The following is a 13,741-nucleotide window of genomic DNA, read 5'->3' on the forward strand; positions in this document are numbered from 1 at the left end:
GTAAATGTGGAATAATTGAATTAATCGTGTATTTTGTGTGAAACATGAACTATTTATTTTCACTTCTTTGGAGGATATTGATGGTAGGACGTTTCTCTTACATACCTTTCTTCTCAGTCTTTTTTTTCCTCTCTGAATAGCATAGATGTATGCTATTAGAAGTCTATTAACATTTTACTAGTTCTTTTCAAGTTAAGGATCCTGGATTATTATCTATTTATCCATGATATATTAATTGGGTTACTAGCCACTCAGGTAGGCATTGGAGAAATGAAGGTTAATGGATAGCAGCTAATATTATTTGAGTATTTACTTACACTGTTTTGTTCTAAGTATTTTACAGGTGTTATCTCATTTACAGGTCCGTGAGCTAGACATTATTAGTATTCCTATTTTACAAATTTAGAAACTAAGGCATAAAGAGGTTAAGCAACTTGCCTAAGTTTACATAGCTAGGAAGTGGTAGAGCTGGGATTCTAGTCCGGGCAGACTGACTTTAGGGCCATTTCTCTTTTCTACTATGCTATGCCACTTCTCTGTAATATAGAGAAGTGATGAAGACACAGTCCTTACCCTCAAGAAATATACATCTGACATATGTAGTAAATTGTGATTGGAATATATATAGCTCTCAAATATTCAAATGTATATACAAATCCCATAGGGCCTTGAAGCTTAGGGAAGCATAATGAGTTGCCTATGGTGATCTAATCAATTTGGCTTATCCAGGATACAATCAAGTCCACTGTTCTTTTCACCTCAATATGCTGAATTTTGTTTAAAGAAATATCACATGCTGAAAATAACTTCTGGGTTGAAGTATTAAAAATTAAATACATATCTTTCCATCAAATTTAGAAATTAACTTGTATTCAATAATGATAATAGTAAAGACAACCAATTTAAATGCTAGTTCTGCCTTTCCAAACCTAGTAACTTTTAAAAAACTATTTGCTGATCATTTACCTTGTGCCAGTCCTAAGGGATAGGCAATTCATAATAATTATTTCTACCATTAACAACAACCCTGAAAGATACTGTTGTCCACATTTAATAGATTCAGGTAGTGATACTCAAAAGAGGTTAAATAATTGCCCCGAAGTCATGTATCCAGTAATTGGTAGTACTGGTACTCAAATCCAAATCTCTCCAACTTCCAGTATACTTTATTTACTATGTGTCAGATAGTTTCCCAGGAAGTAGATGTTTATTTTCAGAAATGAGATAGTTTTAGGCCTTAAACAGGAACTATCTTCTTCAGCTTTTTCTCCATTATTTTGTTTCATCTGGTACTCTTGTCTCTCTTGTTTATTTGCTCTACTCTCTAGCCACAGAAGAAAGGAAACCAGCTGAAGTTCTTATTGTTGAGGGACAACAGTATGCAGTTGTTGGGTGAGTGACACATTTTTCTTTAGTTGTTGAGTCAACTATTTAAAACACAAGTCTTCTAGTTCTCCCTTGAAGTGAATTGGAAATTTTGGATTCACAATTTTAACAATGTTAAATTTCAATTAACAATTTTAAATCCTACGAAGAACTTAAAGGAAACTTTATGGATTTCTTTATCTTCTCTATTCTGTAGCATACATTATTAAGGACTACACTGGCTTGACACAAAAGGCTTGATTTTTCTCATATAACAAGAAATCTAGACAACCCAAGAGTAATTGTAGTGGATCCCTGATATTATTACTATCCCAGGCTCTTTCTATCTTTTCTTCCATTGCTTTCTTAGAGTGTACCATAGCATAGTAGTTTTAAGTTGTGGACTCTGGAATCCACACAATGTGGAAAATAGTACTATATACAGAATTATTGTGAAAATTAAGTAATTCGTGTAAAGCATTTAGCACAGGTCTAGCACCTAATAAGTTGATAGTTGTTGGTAGTTATTTTCATTGGCATCATTTGATTCACTAGATCTTTTACCAATAAAAGTATCTCAAATTCAAGTTAACTAAGAAGCATACAAATTCCATCATTTTTTGTTGAGTACTATGTCTTTTATTAAATTGGTAATTAAAGTATATCTTAATATTCTTTAACAGTACTTCACAGCTTAAGTGTTTTCATATATATGTGATCTCATTTGATCTTTACAACTACATTGTAAAATAAAGATATTGGGGATTATTATTTCCTTTCTACACTATGAGAAGAAGCTTAGAAGATTAAGTGGTTCAGGTGACCCAAATGGAGTCAGAATTAGAATCTAGGTCTAACTCCCAGTATCTACACCAACATTCTTTTTCACTTTTCTTCTTTAGTTCTTGTCACTGTGTAAGCATTTTTTGAAATGGCCACCCCCTCCAGGAAGAATGTAATTCTATATCCCTCAATTATGGCACTTACCATAGTATAATTGAATTATTTATTTATGTATATGTTTTCTAATTTAGCTCTGAATTCCTCAGAGGTGGAGATCAGGTCTTACCATTTTTATTTTTCTTGGCACGATAATAAGCACTCAAAAAGTATTTATAGAATTAATCCTGTTTCTGAATCTGTATTCAGATACCTGAAGTCCACACATTCTAAACTAAAGCCTCCATTCATTTCTTTTCTAGAGTCCTTCCCTATTTCTGGTAGAGAAAACTTTCTTCAGTCCTCCTGTAATCCCATCCCTTCAATCTAATTATGATTTCCCTCCTTAACTACTGGTTATCTGGTTGCTCTTCACTTGCTTGATGGAAATGGTCCCCTCTGGCCATCTTGCTTTTGGTTTTTTAGGCAAAGAGTCGGTTGACAAAAAACTGAAATCCCTGGCTAAAGGAGAACTATTATAATATCTGAGAGACAATTACAAAAGATAAGCAAGGGACTCATGCTCAGTGAGGCAGACTCTGCAAGAAATAAGCATAGAGACCAGTATGCATATATGGTCTGACAAGCTGTAATAAAGGCTAGACACCATCTTTCTTGAATCATTAGTTCCTGATATCCTTCAGGCTTTTATAAATCCTTATTTTACATAGATCTCATTTCTGAGCATCTCATAGAACTTAGATATCCTATGATGAATGGCTTTCTCCTTAATTTCAATCTTATTTAACCTCCCAGTAGTGTGTCTTTTCAATGTGTGATTTGTCCTAATATGGAAGTGATAACTTTAACTTTATCATCGTTGGAGAACTTCTTTTTTTTTTTGAGACGGAGGTTCGCTCTTGTTGCCCAGGCTGGAGTGCCATGGCGTGATGTCAGCTCACTGCAACCTCTGCCTCCCAGGTTCAAGTGATTTTCCTGCTTCAGCCTTCTGAGTAGCTGGGATTACAGATGTGCGGCACCACGCCAGGCTAATTTGGAATTTTTAATAGAGACGGGGTTTCTCATTGTCAGGCTGGTCTCGAACTCCCGACCTCCAGTGATCCGTCCACCTCGGCCTCCCAAAGTGCTGGGATTACAGGTGTGAGCCACTGCACCCGGCCAGAGAACCTTTTGTGACCCACCAATAAAATTCTTAGGAGATATGTTTTCCTTAGAAGCATTATAGTTTTTTTTTTTCATCTCACTAAGAAAATCTGGATTCGGTTTTCTTCATCAATTCATTAGTTATGATGGGGGACCTACTATGTTGGTAATCAGAAACACTGAATAGGCTTTTTGTCAATGTTTCTGAATTGGCTAAGGGTTGCAATACCTGTCTTATTGAAGCGACTCCTTTAATAAGAATGCCATACAGAGAGTGTTATGCCTGTTGTGCAGAATTTAAGGAGCCACTCATTCTAAGTGTTGTGCAAGCTGATCCTGCAATTGCACAGAGTAAGTGCCTCTTTAAATTTTGCATTCTAGACACCTCTCTTGTCTTGTGTTAGTCAAGAACCTGCCATACTACTAGGTAAAATACATACTTTAACAGTTACCAAGATCATTATATTCTCAGAGATCCTTTGTGCCATTAAGTAATTTGATTTTTATATGCCAAATCTTTTTTATTTTTCTTGTTTTGATTTCCTATTGGGCCATTTTTCTTTTCTTGTAGAACCGTATTGCTGTTAATAAGAATTATCCTTGAATATTGCCAGTGTGTGGATAACATCCCATCTGTTACTACTGACATGCTTACTCGTCTGTCAGATTTATTGAAGGTGTGTATGACTTCATTATGGAAAAATTGTTTGAAGAATTAATACATTAGGGTGTGACTAATCTTTTAACTCAAAGACATTTTAAGGTCAAGTTATCTTTAAGACGTTAGTTTTTTAACATTTGATTGTGGTTGAATCACAACATGTTGTTGGAAACAGGCTGCTTGCTTCCTTCTTACTCCACAGTTAGTGATCCTCATTCACCCATAGAGTTGTTAATGACATTGGAGACAGGAGATGATTTGTTTGTTAGGTGCTGAATATGACTGAGGCCACTTAGGTCAAAAAACCTGGACTGGCTTCAAATGTGCATGGAAGGAATTCACTGAACTTTACAAAATTCACCTCACTAAGGTTAGAGATTTTTCTTGCATCATTCTTTCAGAACGATTGATATAAAATGAAAATGTGATGATTTTATTCAGCCATTTCATATTGAAATATTTTAAACTACCAGTACAGAGGAAAGGCTTTATTATTTTTTTCAAGCCTCTAATCTATTAATTCTGTTCTGACTTGAGTTGTCATGTTTTAGCGGAGAAAGATTTTTATAACTTTTGAAAATAGAACTTCCCAACAAGAATGACTGAAACCGAATTTGTTTTGTAAATGCAAATTGAAGATTAATTTCTGCGAACTGCTTTTTAGAATTTTTCAACTGTTTCTTATGAGTAAATATTATCATTTAGAATCTCCCCTTCTCATTTCTTTTTCATTAAATAAATAGATACTAATTGCTTCTACTAGATAATTCATTTGGCCATTGAATGAGAGGAAAGGGGGATGTATTTTTATAACAGCACATTGCCAGGATATAAAGAATAGTTTTTAATAAATTTGGGTTTTTTTTCTCCTTCTTTTGTTAGTACTTCAATTCAAGAAGTTGCCAGTTAGTTCTTGGAGCTGGTGCACTGCAAGTTGTTGGACTAAAAACGATAACTACAAAAAATTTGGGTATGGATTCTTGCATTTAATTCATTTGCTGAAGTGTTGACAGTGATGTCACTGTACTCATCATGTTTTTTTATACCTGATGTTTTCATGGCTCTAACCAAAGTGGCATTACTCTAAAAATAAATGCTACTTACTCTTTTATGTATACTCATCACTGAAAACACTAACCGTGGGGAAAAGGTTACGATGCATTTCCCCTCCAAGTGTAAGTTACTTGGAAGTTACACCACTCTGTTACACCACTCTAGAAAATATTAAGATGTAATGTGTATAAAGTATTTGGGGGTGAAAGGTATCGAATGTCAGAAGAGAATCAGTTGTCTTGTTATTGTGATACTGATAATACAACTTGAGTCCTTTGTGAAAGCAGCATGTTCGTTACATTATTCAGTATCAAATTATTAAAATGAAATATGTTGCCTTCTGCCATAGTGCTCTTCATTTATGAAATAAACTGGATCTTTATAAGTAATGTTTTTTATTTGATTTGATTTGTAATTAAAATCAACTAATGTCTTTTTTTAAAATCTCTCCATTATATATCCACTCCCTGGACCTTCAGCTCTTTCTTCACGATGTTTGCAGTTAATTGTGCACTACATTCCTGTGATCCGGGCTCATTTTGAAGCTCGACTACCACCTAAGCAATATAGCATGCTTAGGCATTTTGATCATATCACTAAGGTACTTTTTCATATATTTTCTATTGGAGTTTCATAAGTTTAGATCCTTAATTGTTAAGTATTTTTTAAATGTGTCCCAGGGACTTAAAAATACAATATCATTTCTCATTGCAGGACTACCATGATCACATAGCTGAAATATCAGCTAAGCTTGTAGCGATAATGGATAGCTTATTTGACAAGCTGTTATCTAAGGTAATGATTTATAGAAATTATTAGACTTTGTTCAAAGGCATTATGATTATCTATTTTATAAGGAGTACTTTATAAATTAAGATGTGAAAAAATAATCTAAACTTTCATAGGATATTTACCAATTAGTAGAATTTTAAATTTTTTTTCAGGAAAATGTGACAATGTGCTGTGGCCAAGACCACCCATAGTGGTCTAACCTGCAGTTATCTAACAAATTATTCAGGGTTTAGAAAACAACTCAACAAAATTTTCAGATTTCCAAAACAGTTGATATTCTTATTCTAAGGGGCTGGCGAGAGTAGGAGAGATGATTCTAAGGATGGTAGAAACCCTAAGCAGAAGTATTTTTATGTTAATTCATTTCAATATTCATTTCTTGTTTGTTTTTCATTCCCAATATGTCATTAAATGAAGCAGTGTTCCCCAAAGAATTTGCAATTATACTGGGAGAGTATCTTCAGAAAAATGTCATTTAGTCAGCCCCAGTCACTCTTGATCTGTCTTTCACTCTTTCCCTAAGTTTTTCAATTCATGTCTTAGGGGGAAAGCCAAAATTTCATTACTTGAAAGTCTGAAAGTTTACTCACTGTATACTTTCTGTCCAAGATCATATTTGGAGTAACCTTAATAGCAAGGAACTTTGATTTGCTTTTTATCCTACTTGCATCCTTCAGATTCCGAAATGACAGAACAGCAGGTACATAAGAATCAAAAGGGCAAGATAAAGTGGTGCCCGTTCACTCACACAAGACTACGCAAACACATACTCTATTAGCCTTCAGAAGAATTATATCACAAGTCATCTAAAAATCCCCACTGTTCAATCATGAGAGAAGAAGAGTAAAATAGATAAATAACATCTTATTAATAATATTATTATGAAAGTGACTTTTACTTCCCAGATTCCTTGAAAGGGTCTCTGACTCCCAGGAATCCCCAGACTATACTGCACCTCTGGTGTAGTTGATAATACAGATGTTTTATGCTTCACTCTTAAGAAGCTTAAGGAATTCGTCGTTATGTACAAACATACCTATACTATGTTATGCCTATTACATTAGTTTCTAGTTGTGAAGGGAGAAAAATTGCTGTTTAGAGATGCTTTATTTTCTTCATGGGTCCTAAGTACAAGCTACATTCAAAATCAATTCTATCAGTTTCCTTTTTGATATATAGCATTCTTCTGTGTACCAAAAGTCAGTAACATACTGTGTCAGTTCTCAAGAAGCTTATCATCTAACAAGGTAGAAGACTGTAAACAGCTAGCAGTGGAAAATAAAACATATGTTAAATAGTGGAACTAGGCTGGGAATAGTGGAACTAGGCTTGAGTCCAGGAGTTCCAGCCTGCAGTGAGCTGTGATCATCCCACTGCACTCCAGTCTAGGTGACAGAGCAAGACCCTGTCTCTAAAACAAACAAAAAAATTAGTGGAACTATTAATAGGCTGTGGAATGTAATGAAGAAAAACCAAAAATGTGCTAGTACTCTTAAAACTCTGACTTTAGTCTGTCACTTTGGTCATCCACAGAGTTTTTGAATAAGAATTGTCACAGTGACTAGACTTTTTCCTATGGCAACAGTCTTTTTTCTGTAAAGAAAAGAGAATTGTTTAATGAACTTCCCATGTATGCATCACCTATATTTGTTATTAACAATTTGCCTTTTTTGAGAAAATATTTTATAATAAATTCAGGCATTATGGTATTTTGTCCCTAAATACCTAAGTATACATTTTTAAAAACTAAGAACATTTTTACATAACCACACTATTATCACACCTAACAAAATTGACAATTCCTCAAAATCATCTAATATTTATTTTCCTATTTGAAACTTATTAATTGTCCCAAAAATGTCTTTTTATAATAATTTGTTTGGACAAAGGCTTCTGCACGGTTCACAGATCACATTTGGTGGTTATGTCTCTTAAGTCATTTAAAAATATATATATCATTGACCTGTTGAAGAATATGGACAGGCTTTTATAACATAATGTTCTCTCTAGTATCTTCTCCATTGATGATTTTTCCTATTACTCTGGCATATTACATTCTTCCTGTGTTAACAAGTCTCTCTTTGCCACTCCGTGTTCTGTTTGCTTTCGTATGTTGCTCAGGAGTTTGACCCTGTTTTTAATTAATATCAAAATAGCAGACAGTGTTTGGTTTGGGTTTGCCTTTCAGTTTTTAACCTTTCATGTTCATATCTGAAAATATAATTTTAGGGAAGAAGGATGACACAGTAACATATGGGTTGATTCTAAGAAGCTAATAAGTGGCCATGCATGGTGGCTCAAGCCTGTAATCCCAACACTTTGGGAGACTGAGGCACGTGGATCACCTGAGGTCAGAAGTTCGAGACCAGCTTCGCCAGTATTGTGAAACCCTGTCTCTACCAAAAATACAAAAAAAATTAGCCAGGCGTGGTGGTGGGCACCTGTAATCCCAGCTACTCGGGAGGCTGAGGCAGGAGAGTTGCTTGAACCCGGGAGTGGAGGTTGCAGTGGGCCGAGATGGCACCATTGCACTCCAGCCTGGGCAACAAGAGCGAAACTCTGTCTCAAAAAAAAAAAAAAAAAAAAAAAAGCGGCCACCATGGTCACTCACGCCTGTAATCCCAGCACTTTGGGAGGCCAAGGTGGGTGGATCATGAGGTCAGGAGTTCAAGACCAGCCTGGTCAAGATGGTGAAACCCCATCTCTACTAAAAATACAAAAATTAGCCGGGCATGGTAGCACGTGCTTGTAGTCCCAGCTACTCGGAGGCTATGGCAGAGAATTGCTTGAACCCGCGAGGTGGAGTTTGCAGTGAGCCAAGATCGCGCCACTGCACTCCAGCCTGGGTGACAGAGCAAGACTCTGTCTCAAAAAAAAAAAAAAAAAAAAGAAAGCAGCTAATAAGTAAGGGTACCATTGCCTGGGTAGAATGAAACAATATCTAACTGTACTAAAAGGTAGACTAATGTTCCAACCACCATTCATTTATTCATTCATTCTGTAAGTTATGTATTAATATAAACTGTTTTGTTCAGTATCAGGGATACACAAGGGTGAATAAACCTTTGACCTTGTCCTCCAATAGCAAAATATTTAGTTGGGGAAATAGATCAATAACTATGACAGGATGTACGATATATGTAAAGTGTTATAAATAAGGGACTAATTTAGTGCTGGAGCTTTTAAGGCTTTGAAAGAGATGGTTGTCAGCTGGTGAAGAAGATCTGGGAAAGCTTTATCAATGAGGCATGCATATAAATTTTGCTTTTAAGGATAGATAAGATGAAGGCAGATGAAGTTGAGGTGAAGAGATCTCTGAGGTAACAGCATAAGCAAACATGTTGATAGAAATCTTAAGGCAATTCATTATCAGAGTTTTGGAGTCAGGTAGACCTAAATTCAAATGTCTTGTCTGTCACATACTAGCTGTTGAAGGACCTTGGGCAAATTATTAATCTCCTTAAGCCTCTGTTTCTGTCTCTAAATGAGGATAACAGTGGAGCCTACTTCATAAGGTTGTATTAATGAGATAATATATGTGGACTGCTTTCCTTTTATCATGTATCTGACTATAGCAAGTTCTAGTAAATATTGACTGCTAATGCTTTTGCTGTTATTGTTATTAATAATAAAGGTAATAGTTCTATTTGGCTAATGCATCAGAGTGGGCACACATGAGTGGGAGATATGGTGGAAAGATAGTAGAGAGCTGTGACTACCAGTAGAAAACTAAGCAATTTATATCAGGTCTATTGAGGTATAATTTACACTCAGTAAAATTCACCTTCTCTAAGTGTATGGTTTAATTAGCAAACACAGATAGTAGAACTGCAAGTTATAGAACGTCATTGGTAAACATTCTCTTGGGCACTTTTGTAGTCAGTTCACCCCCCGTACTCGGCCTCTGAAAGCTACTGATCAGATGTTTATCCATGTAGTTTTGCCTTTTCCAGAATATCCTCTAAGTAGAATTATACAGAACGTAGTCTACTATCCCACACTTCATTTAACATAATGTTTTTGGAGTTCATGGATGTTACAGCATGTGTCAGTGGTTTGTTCTGTTTTATTGTAGAGTAGTATTCATTGTATGGATTCACTACTTTTTGTTTATCCATTCACCAATTGATAGACATCTGAGTTTTCTCCAGTTTTTGGCTGTTATGAAGAAAGCTATTATAAGCATACATGTGTAGGCTTTGTGTAGGTATGTGTTTACATTTCTTTAGTATAAATACTTTGGACTAAGATGGGCAATTGTGGATTATGGAAATATAAAACTTTATGGTAACTTTATAAGAAACTACAAAATTTTTCTAAAATTTTCTGAAGCGCATCATATTGCCTTTTTACTTGCCATGTAAAAGAGTTCCAGGTGCTCTTCACCATCACTTTATTTTTTAATGTTAGTCCTCTTGTAGGTGTGTATGGAGTGATATCTCATTGTGGTTTTAAGTTGCATAATGACAGATAATGTTAAGCATCTTTTCATGTGCTTGTTTTCCATTCATATCTTTTCTTTGGTAAAGTGTTGGTTCAGATTTCTTGCTCGTTTAAAAATATTAGGTTGTTCGTCTTCTTATAAGAGTTCCTTATATATCTTGGATACAAGTTCTTTATCGGGTATGTGGTTTCTAAGTGTTTTCTCCCAGTTTGTGGCTTGTCTTTTTGTTACATTAACAGTGTCTTAGAGCAATTTTTTATTTTGATGAAATTCAATTTATTTTTTTTTTATTGTTCATGCTGCTTGTGTCCTATCCTGAGAAATCTTTTTTTTTTTTTTTTTTTTTTTTTTTGAGACAGAGTTTCGCTCTTGTTGCCCAGGCTGGAGTGCAATGGCACGATCTCAGCGCACCACAACCTCCGCCTCCTGGGTTCAAGCGATTCTCCTGCCTCAGCCTCCTGAGTAACTGGGATTACAGGCATGCACCACCACACCCAGCTAATTTTATGTTTTTAGTAGAGACGAGGTTTCTCCATGTTGGTCAGGCTGGTCTCGAACTCCTGACCTCAGGTGATCTGCCTGCCTTGGCCTCCCAGAGTGCTGGGACTACAGGCGTGTGCCACTGCGCCCAGCCAAGAAATCTTTGTATAACGCAAGTTACAAAGATATTCTCCAAATTTTTTTCTGGAATGTTACTGTTTTAGGTTTTATATTTAAGTCTATGATTCATTTCTAGTTGATATTTATATATAATGCAAAGTATAAATCAGTGTTCGTTTTTCATAGTTCCAGCACCTTTTGTTAAAAAGACTATCATTTCTCCATTGGCACCTTTGTTAAAAATCAACTGTTTTCATTTGGTTTTGTTTTGAGATTATATTCTGTTCCAGTACCACACTGTCTCAGCTACTCCAGCATTATTGTAAATCTTGAAATAAGATAATGTGAGCTCACTAATATTGTTCTTTTTCAAAATTATTTTGGCTATTCTAGGTCCTTAGCTTTTCCCTAAAAATTTTAAATCAGCTTATCAAATACTACCAAAAAGGCCGCTCAGATTTTGATTGAAATTGCATTGAACATATAGATCACTTGGGGTAGAATTGACATTATTGAGTCTTCTGATCCACAAACAGGGTATATCCAGTTTTGTACCAGAGCCAGATTGCACCTGCTAGCCAGAACCTATGTTGTGTTATCTCTTCCCAATACTACATTCAGTAACAGCACACTGGTAACTTTGCCCATGGTGTGAATATTTACACCACAGAAATGAACAAATACTACAAACCAGTGCTTTTCCCCCAGCGAGCCCATTAAATGTTTACCACACACCACTGGGCCTATCTCTTTACTCCTTACATCTTTAATGTCTTTGAGCAAAATTTTGTAGTTTTTGGTAAACAGATAATGCACACATTTTATTAGATTTACCCCTAAGTATTTCTTGATTTTTGGTGCTATTGTAAATGGTATTTTTTTTAAAGATTTACGTTTCCAATTATTCATTGCTAGTATATTAAAACACCTTGAATTTTTCTGTATTAACTTTATGTCCTGCATCCTTGCTAAACTCACATATTAGTTATAATGCCAATTTTGTAGATTCTTTGGGATTTTTCTACATACACAGTCATGTTGTCTACAAATAGAATCTTGCATCTTTTTGAATCTGTATGCCTTTTATTTCTTTTCCTTGCTTTATGGCACTGGCTAGGACTTTCAGCACAACGTTGAATAAAATGGGTGAAAGCAGATATGTTTGGTTTCTCCAGTCTTGGGACAAAATGTTCAGTCTTTAACCATTAAGTATGATGTTAGCTGTAGTTTTTTTTTAGAGGCCTTTATCAGGTTAAGGAAGATTCCTTCTGTTCAAGTTTGCTGAGAGGTTTGTATGATGATCAGATGTTGAATTTTGTCAAATACTTTTTGTGCATCTGTTGAGATGATCATATATGGTCTGCCTTTCTTAGTCTGAAGAAATTAATTTCTTAATTTCTAAATATTTTAGGATTGCCTTTAGGATTGCCAAGGTGAATTACCTTAATTGATTTTTTTGCTTTTGAGCCAACCTTGCATTCATGGGATAAACCTACTTAAGGATTTTTTTGTGTGGCGGGGGGTATTATGAAGGATATTAGTCTATAGGGTTCTTTGTTTTGTTTTGAAGTGCCTATTTGATTTTGGTATCAGAGTAATACTGGACTCATAAAATGAGTTGGAAAGTATTCTTCCTCCTATGTTTCCTGGAAGAAGAATTTGTGGGGAATTGGTATTATTTTTCCCCCAAGTTTTAGGTTAGAATTTATCAGTAAAGCCATTTGGTCTTTGTTCTTGCTTTATAGGCAGATTTTTAATAAGTTCATTAAAAAAAATACATATAGTTCTGTGTGGGTAATCTACTTGAGTACACTTTGGAAGTTTGTTTCTTTGAATGGATTTATCCATTTCATCTATTATTAACTTGTAAGCATTAACTTGTATGTAATATTCCTTTATTCTTTTAATGTCAGTGAGGATTTGTGTTATCTGCTCTTTCTTGGTATTGGTAACGGTGTTAATTTATAAAGTCTTCCTCACCTCCCCCTTTCTGGCTAGAAGTTTATCACATGTTTTGATCTTTTACTTTTAGTAAAAGTAAATATTTCCTGCTCTTTTTCTGCTTTTTATTTTCCTACTCCAGTCTGTATTATTTATTTTCTATTTTCTTTTAACCTTTCTTTGGATTTAATTTGCTGTTTTCTAATTTCTCAGGGTAGAAGCCCAGATTTTTGATTTGAGACCTTTCTTTCCTTTTTTGAATATAAGCATTTGATGCTCTGTATTTTTCTTTGTGTACTGCTTTTGCTGTGTCCTGTAAATTTTGATACTCTGTGCTTTTATTTTTATTTGATTCAAAATATTTTCTACTTCTTGTGATTCTTCTTTGGCCTTGGGTTATTTGGAAGTCTATTACTTAATTTCTAAATATTTTAGGTTTTTCCAGCAATCTTTGTTTTGATCTCAAGTCTGATTCTCTTTTGGTCTGCAAACAAACTTTGTATGACTCCAGTTATTTTATGTTTAAGATTTCTTTTGTGGCCCAGAATGTGGCCGAAGAATATCTTGGCTAATGCTCCACATGCAAATGAAAAGAGTGTGTATTTTGCTGTTGTTGGGTAGAGTGTCCTGTGTCTATCAACTAGGTGGTGTTGGTTGATAGTGTTATTTAGGTCTTTTCTGTCCTTACTGATTTTCTGTCTACTTGTTGTATCAATTACTGAGAGATAAGCACTGAAGTTTTTTACTATAATTGTAAATTTGTCTGTTTTTGTGTTCAGATCTTTGCAAGTTTTTGTTATATGTATCTTGAAGTTCTTTTGCTGCATACATGCACATTTAGG

General features: G+C 34.9%; 1 protein-coding gene across 5 annotated transcripts in view; it reads left to right on the forward strand.

Annotated features, from left to right (window-relative positions):
* VPS54 (VPS54 subunit of GARP complex) overlaps positions 1-13,741 on the forward strand; it is a 131,704-nt gene that overhangs the window by 98,300 nt on the left and 19,663 nt on the right. For all 5 annotated transcript variants that reach the window (XM_050753442.1, XM_050753444.1, XM_050753445.1 and 2 more), the window contains 5 exons: positions 1,329-1,392; positions 3,980-4,085; positions 4,952-5,039; positions 5,602-5,723; positions 5,837-5,917. In XM_050753442.1, coding sequence (XP_050609399.1) covers positions 1,329-1,392; positions 3,980-4,085; positions 4,952-5,039; positions 5,602-5,723; positions 5,837-5,917 — 461 coding nt within the window. The remainder of the gene's footprint in view (positions 1-1,328; positions 1,393-3,979; positions 4,086-4,951; positions 5,040-5,601; positions 5,724-5,836; positions 5,918-13,741) is intronic.

Source organism: Macaca thibetana, chromosome 13, assembly GCF_024542745.1.
Source record: "Macaca thibetana thibetana isolate TM-01 chromosome 13, ASM2454274v1, whole genome shotgun sequence".
Classification (NCBI taxonomy): domain Eukaryota; kingdom Metazoa; phylum Chordata; class Mammalia; order Primates; family Cercopithecidae; genus Macaca; species Macaca thibetana.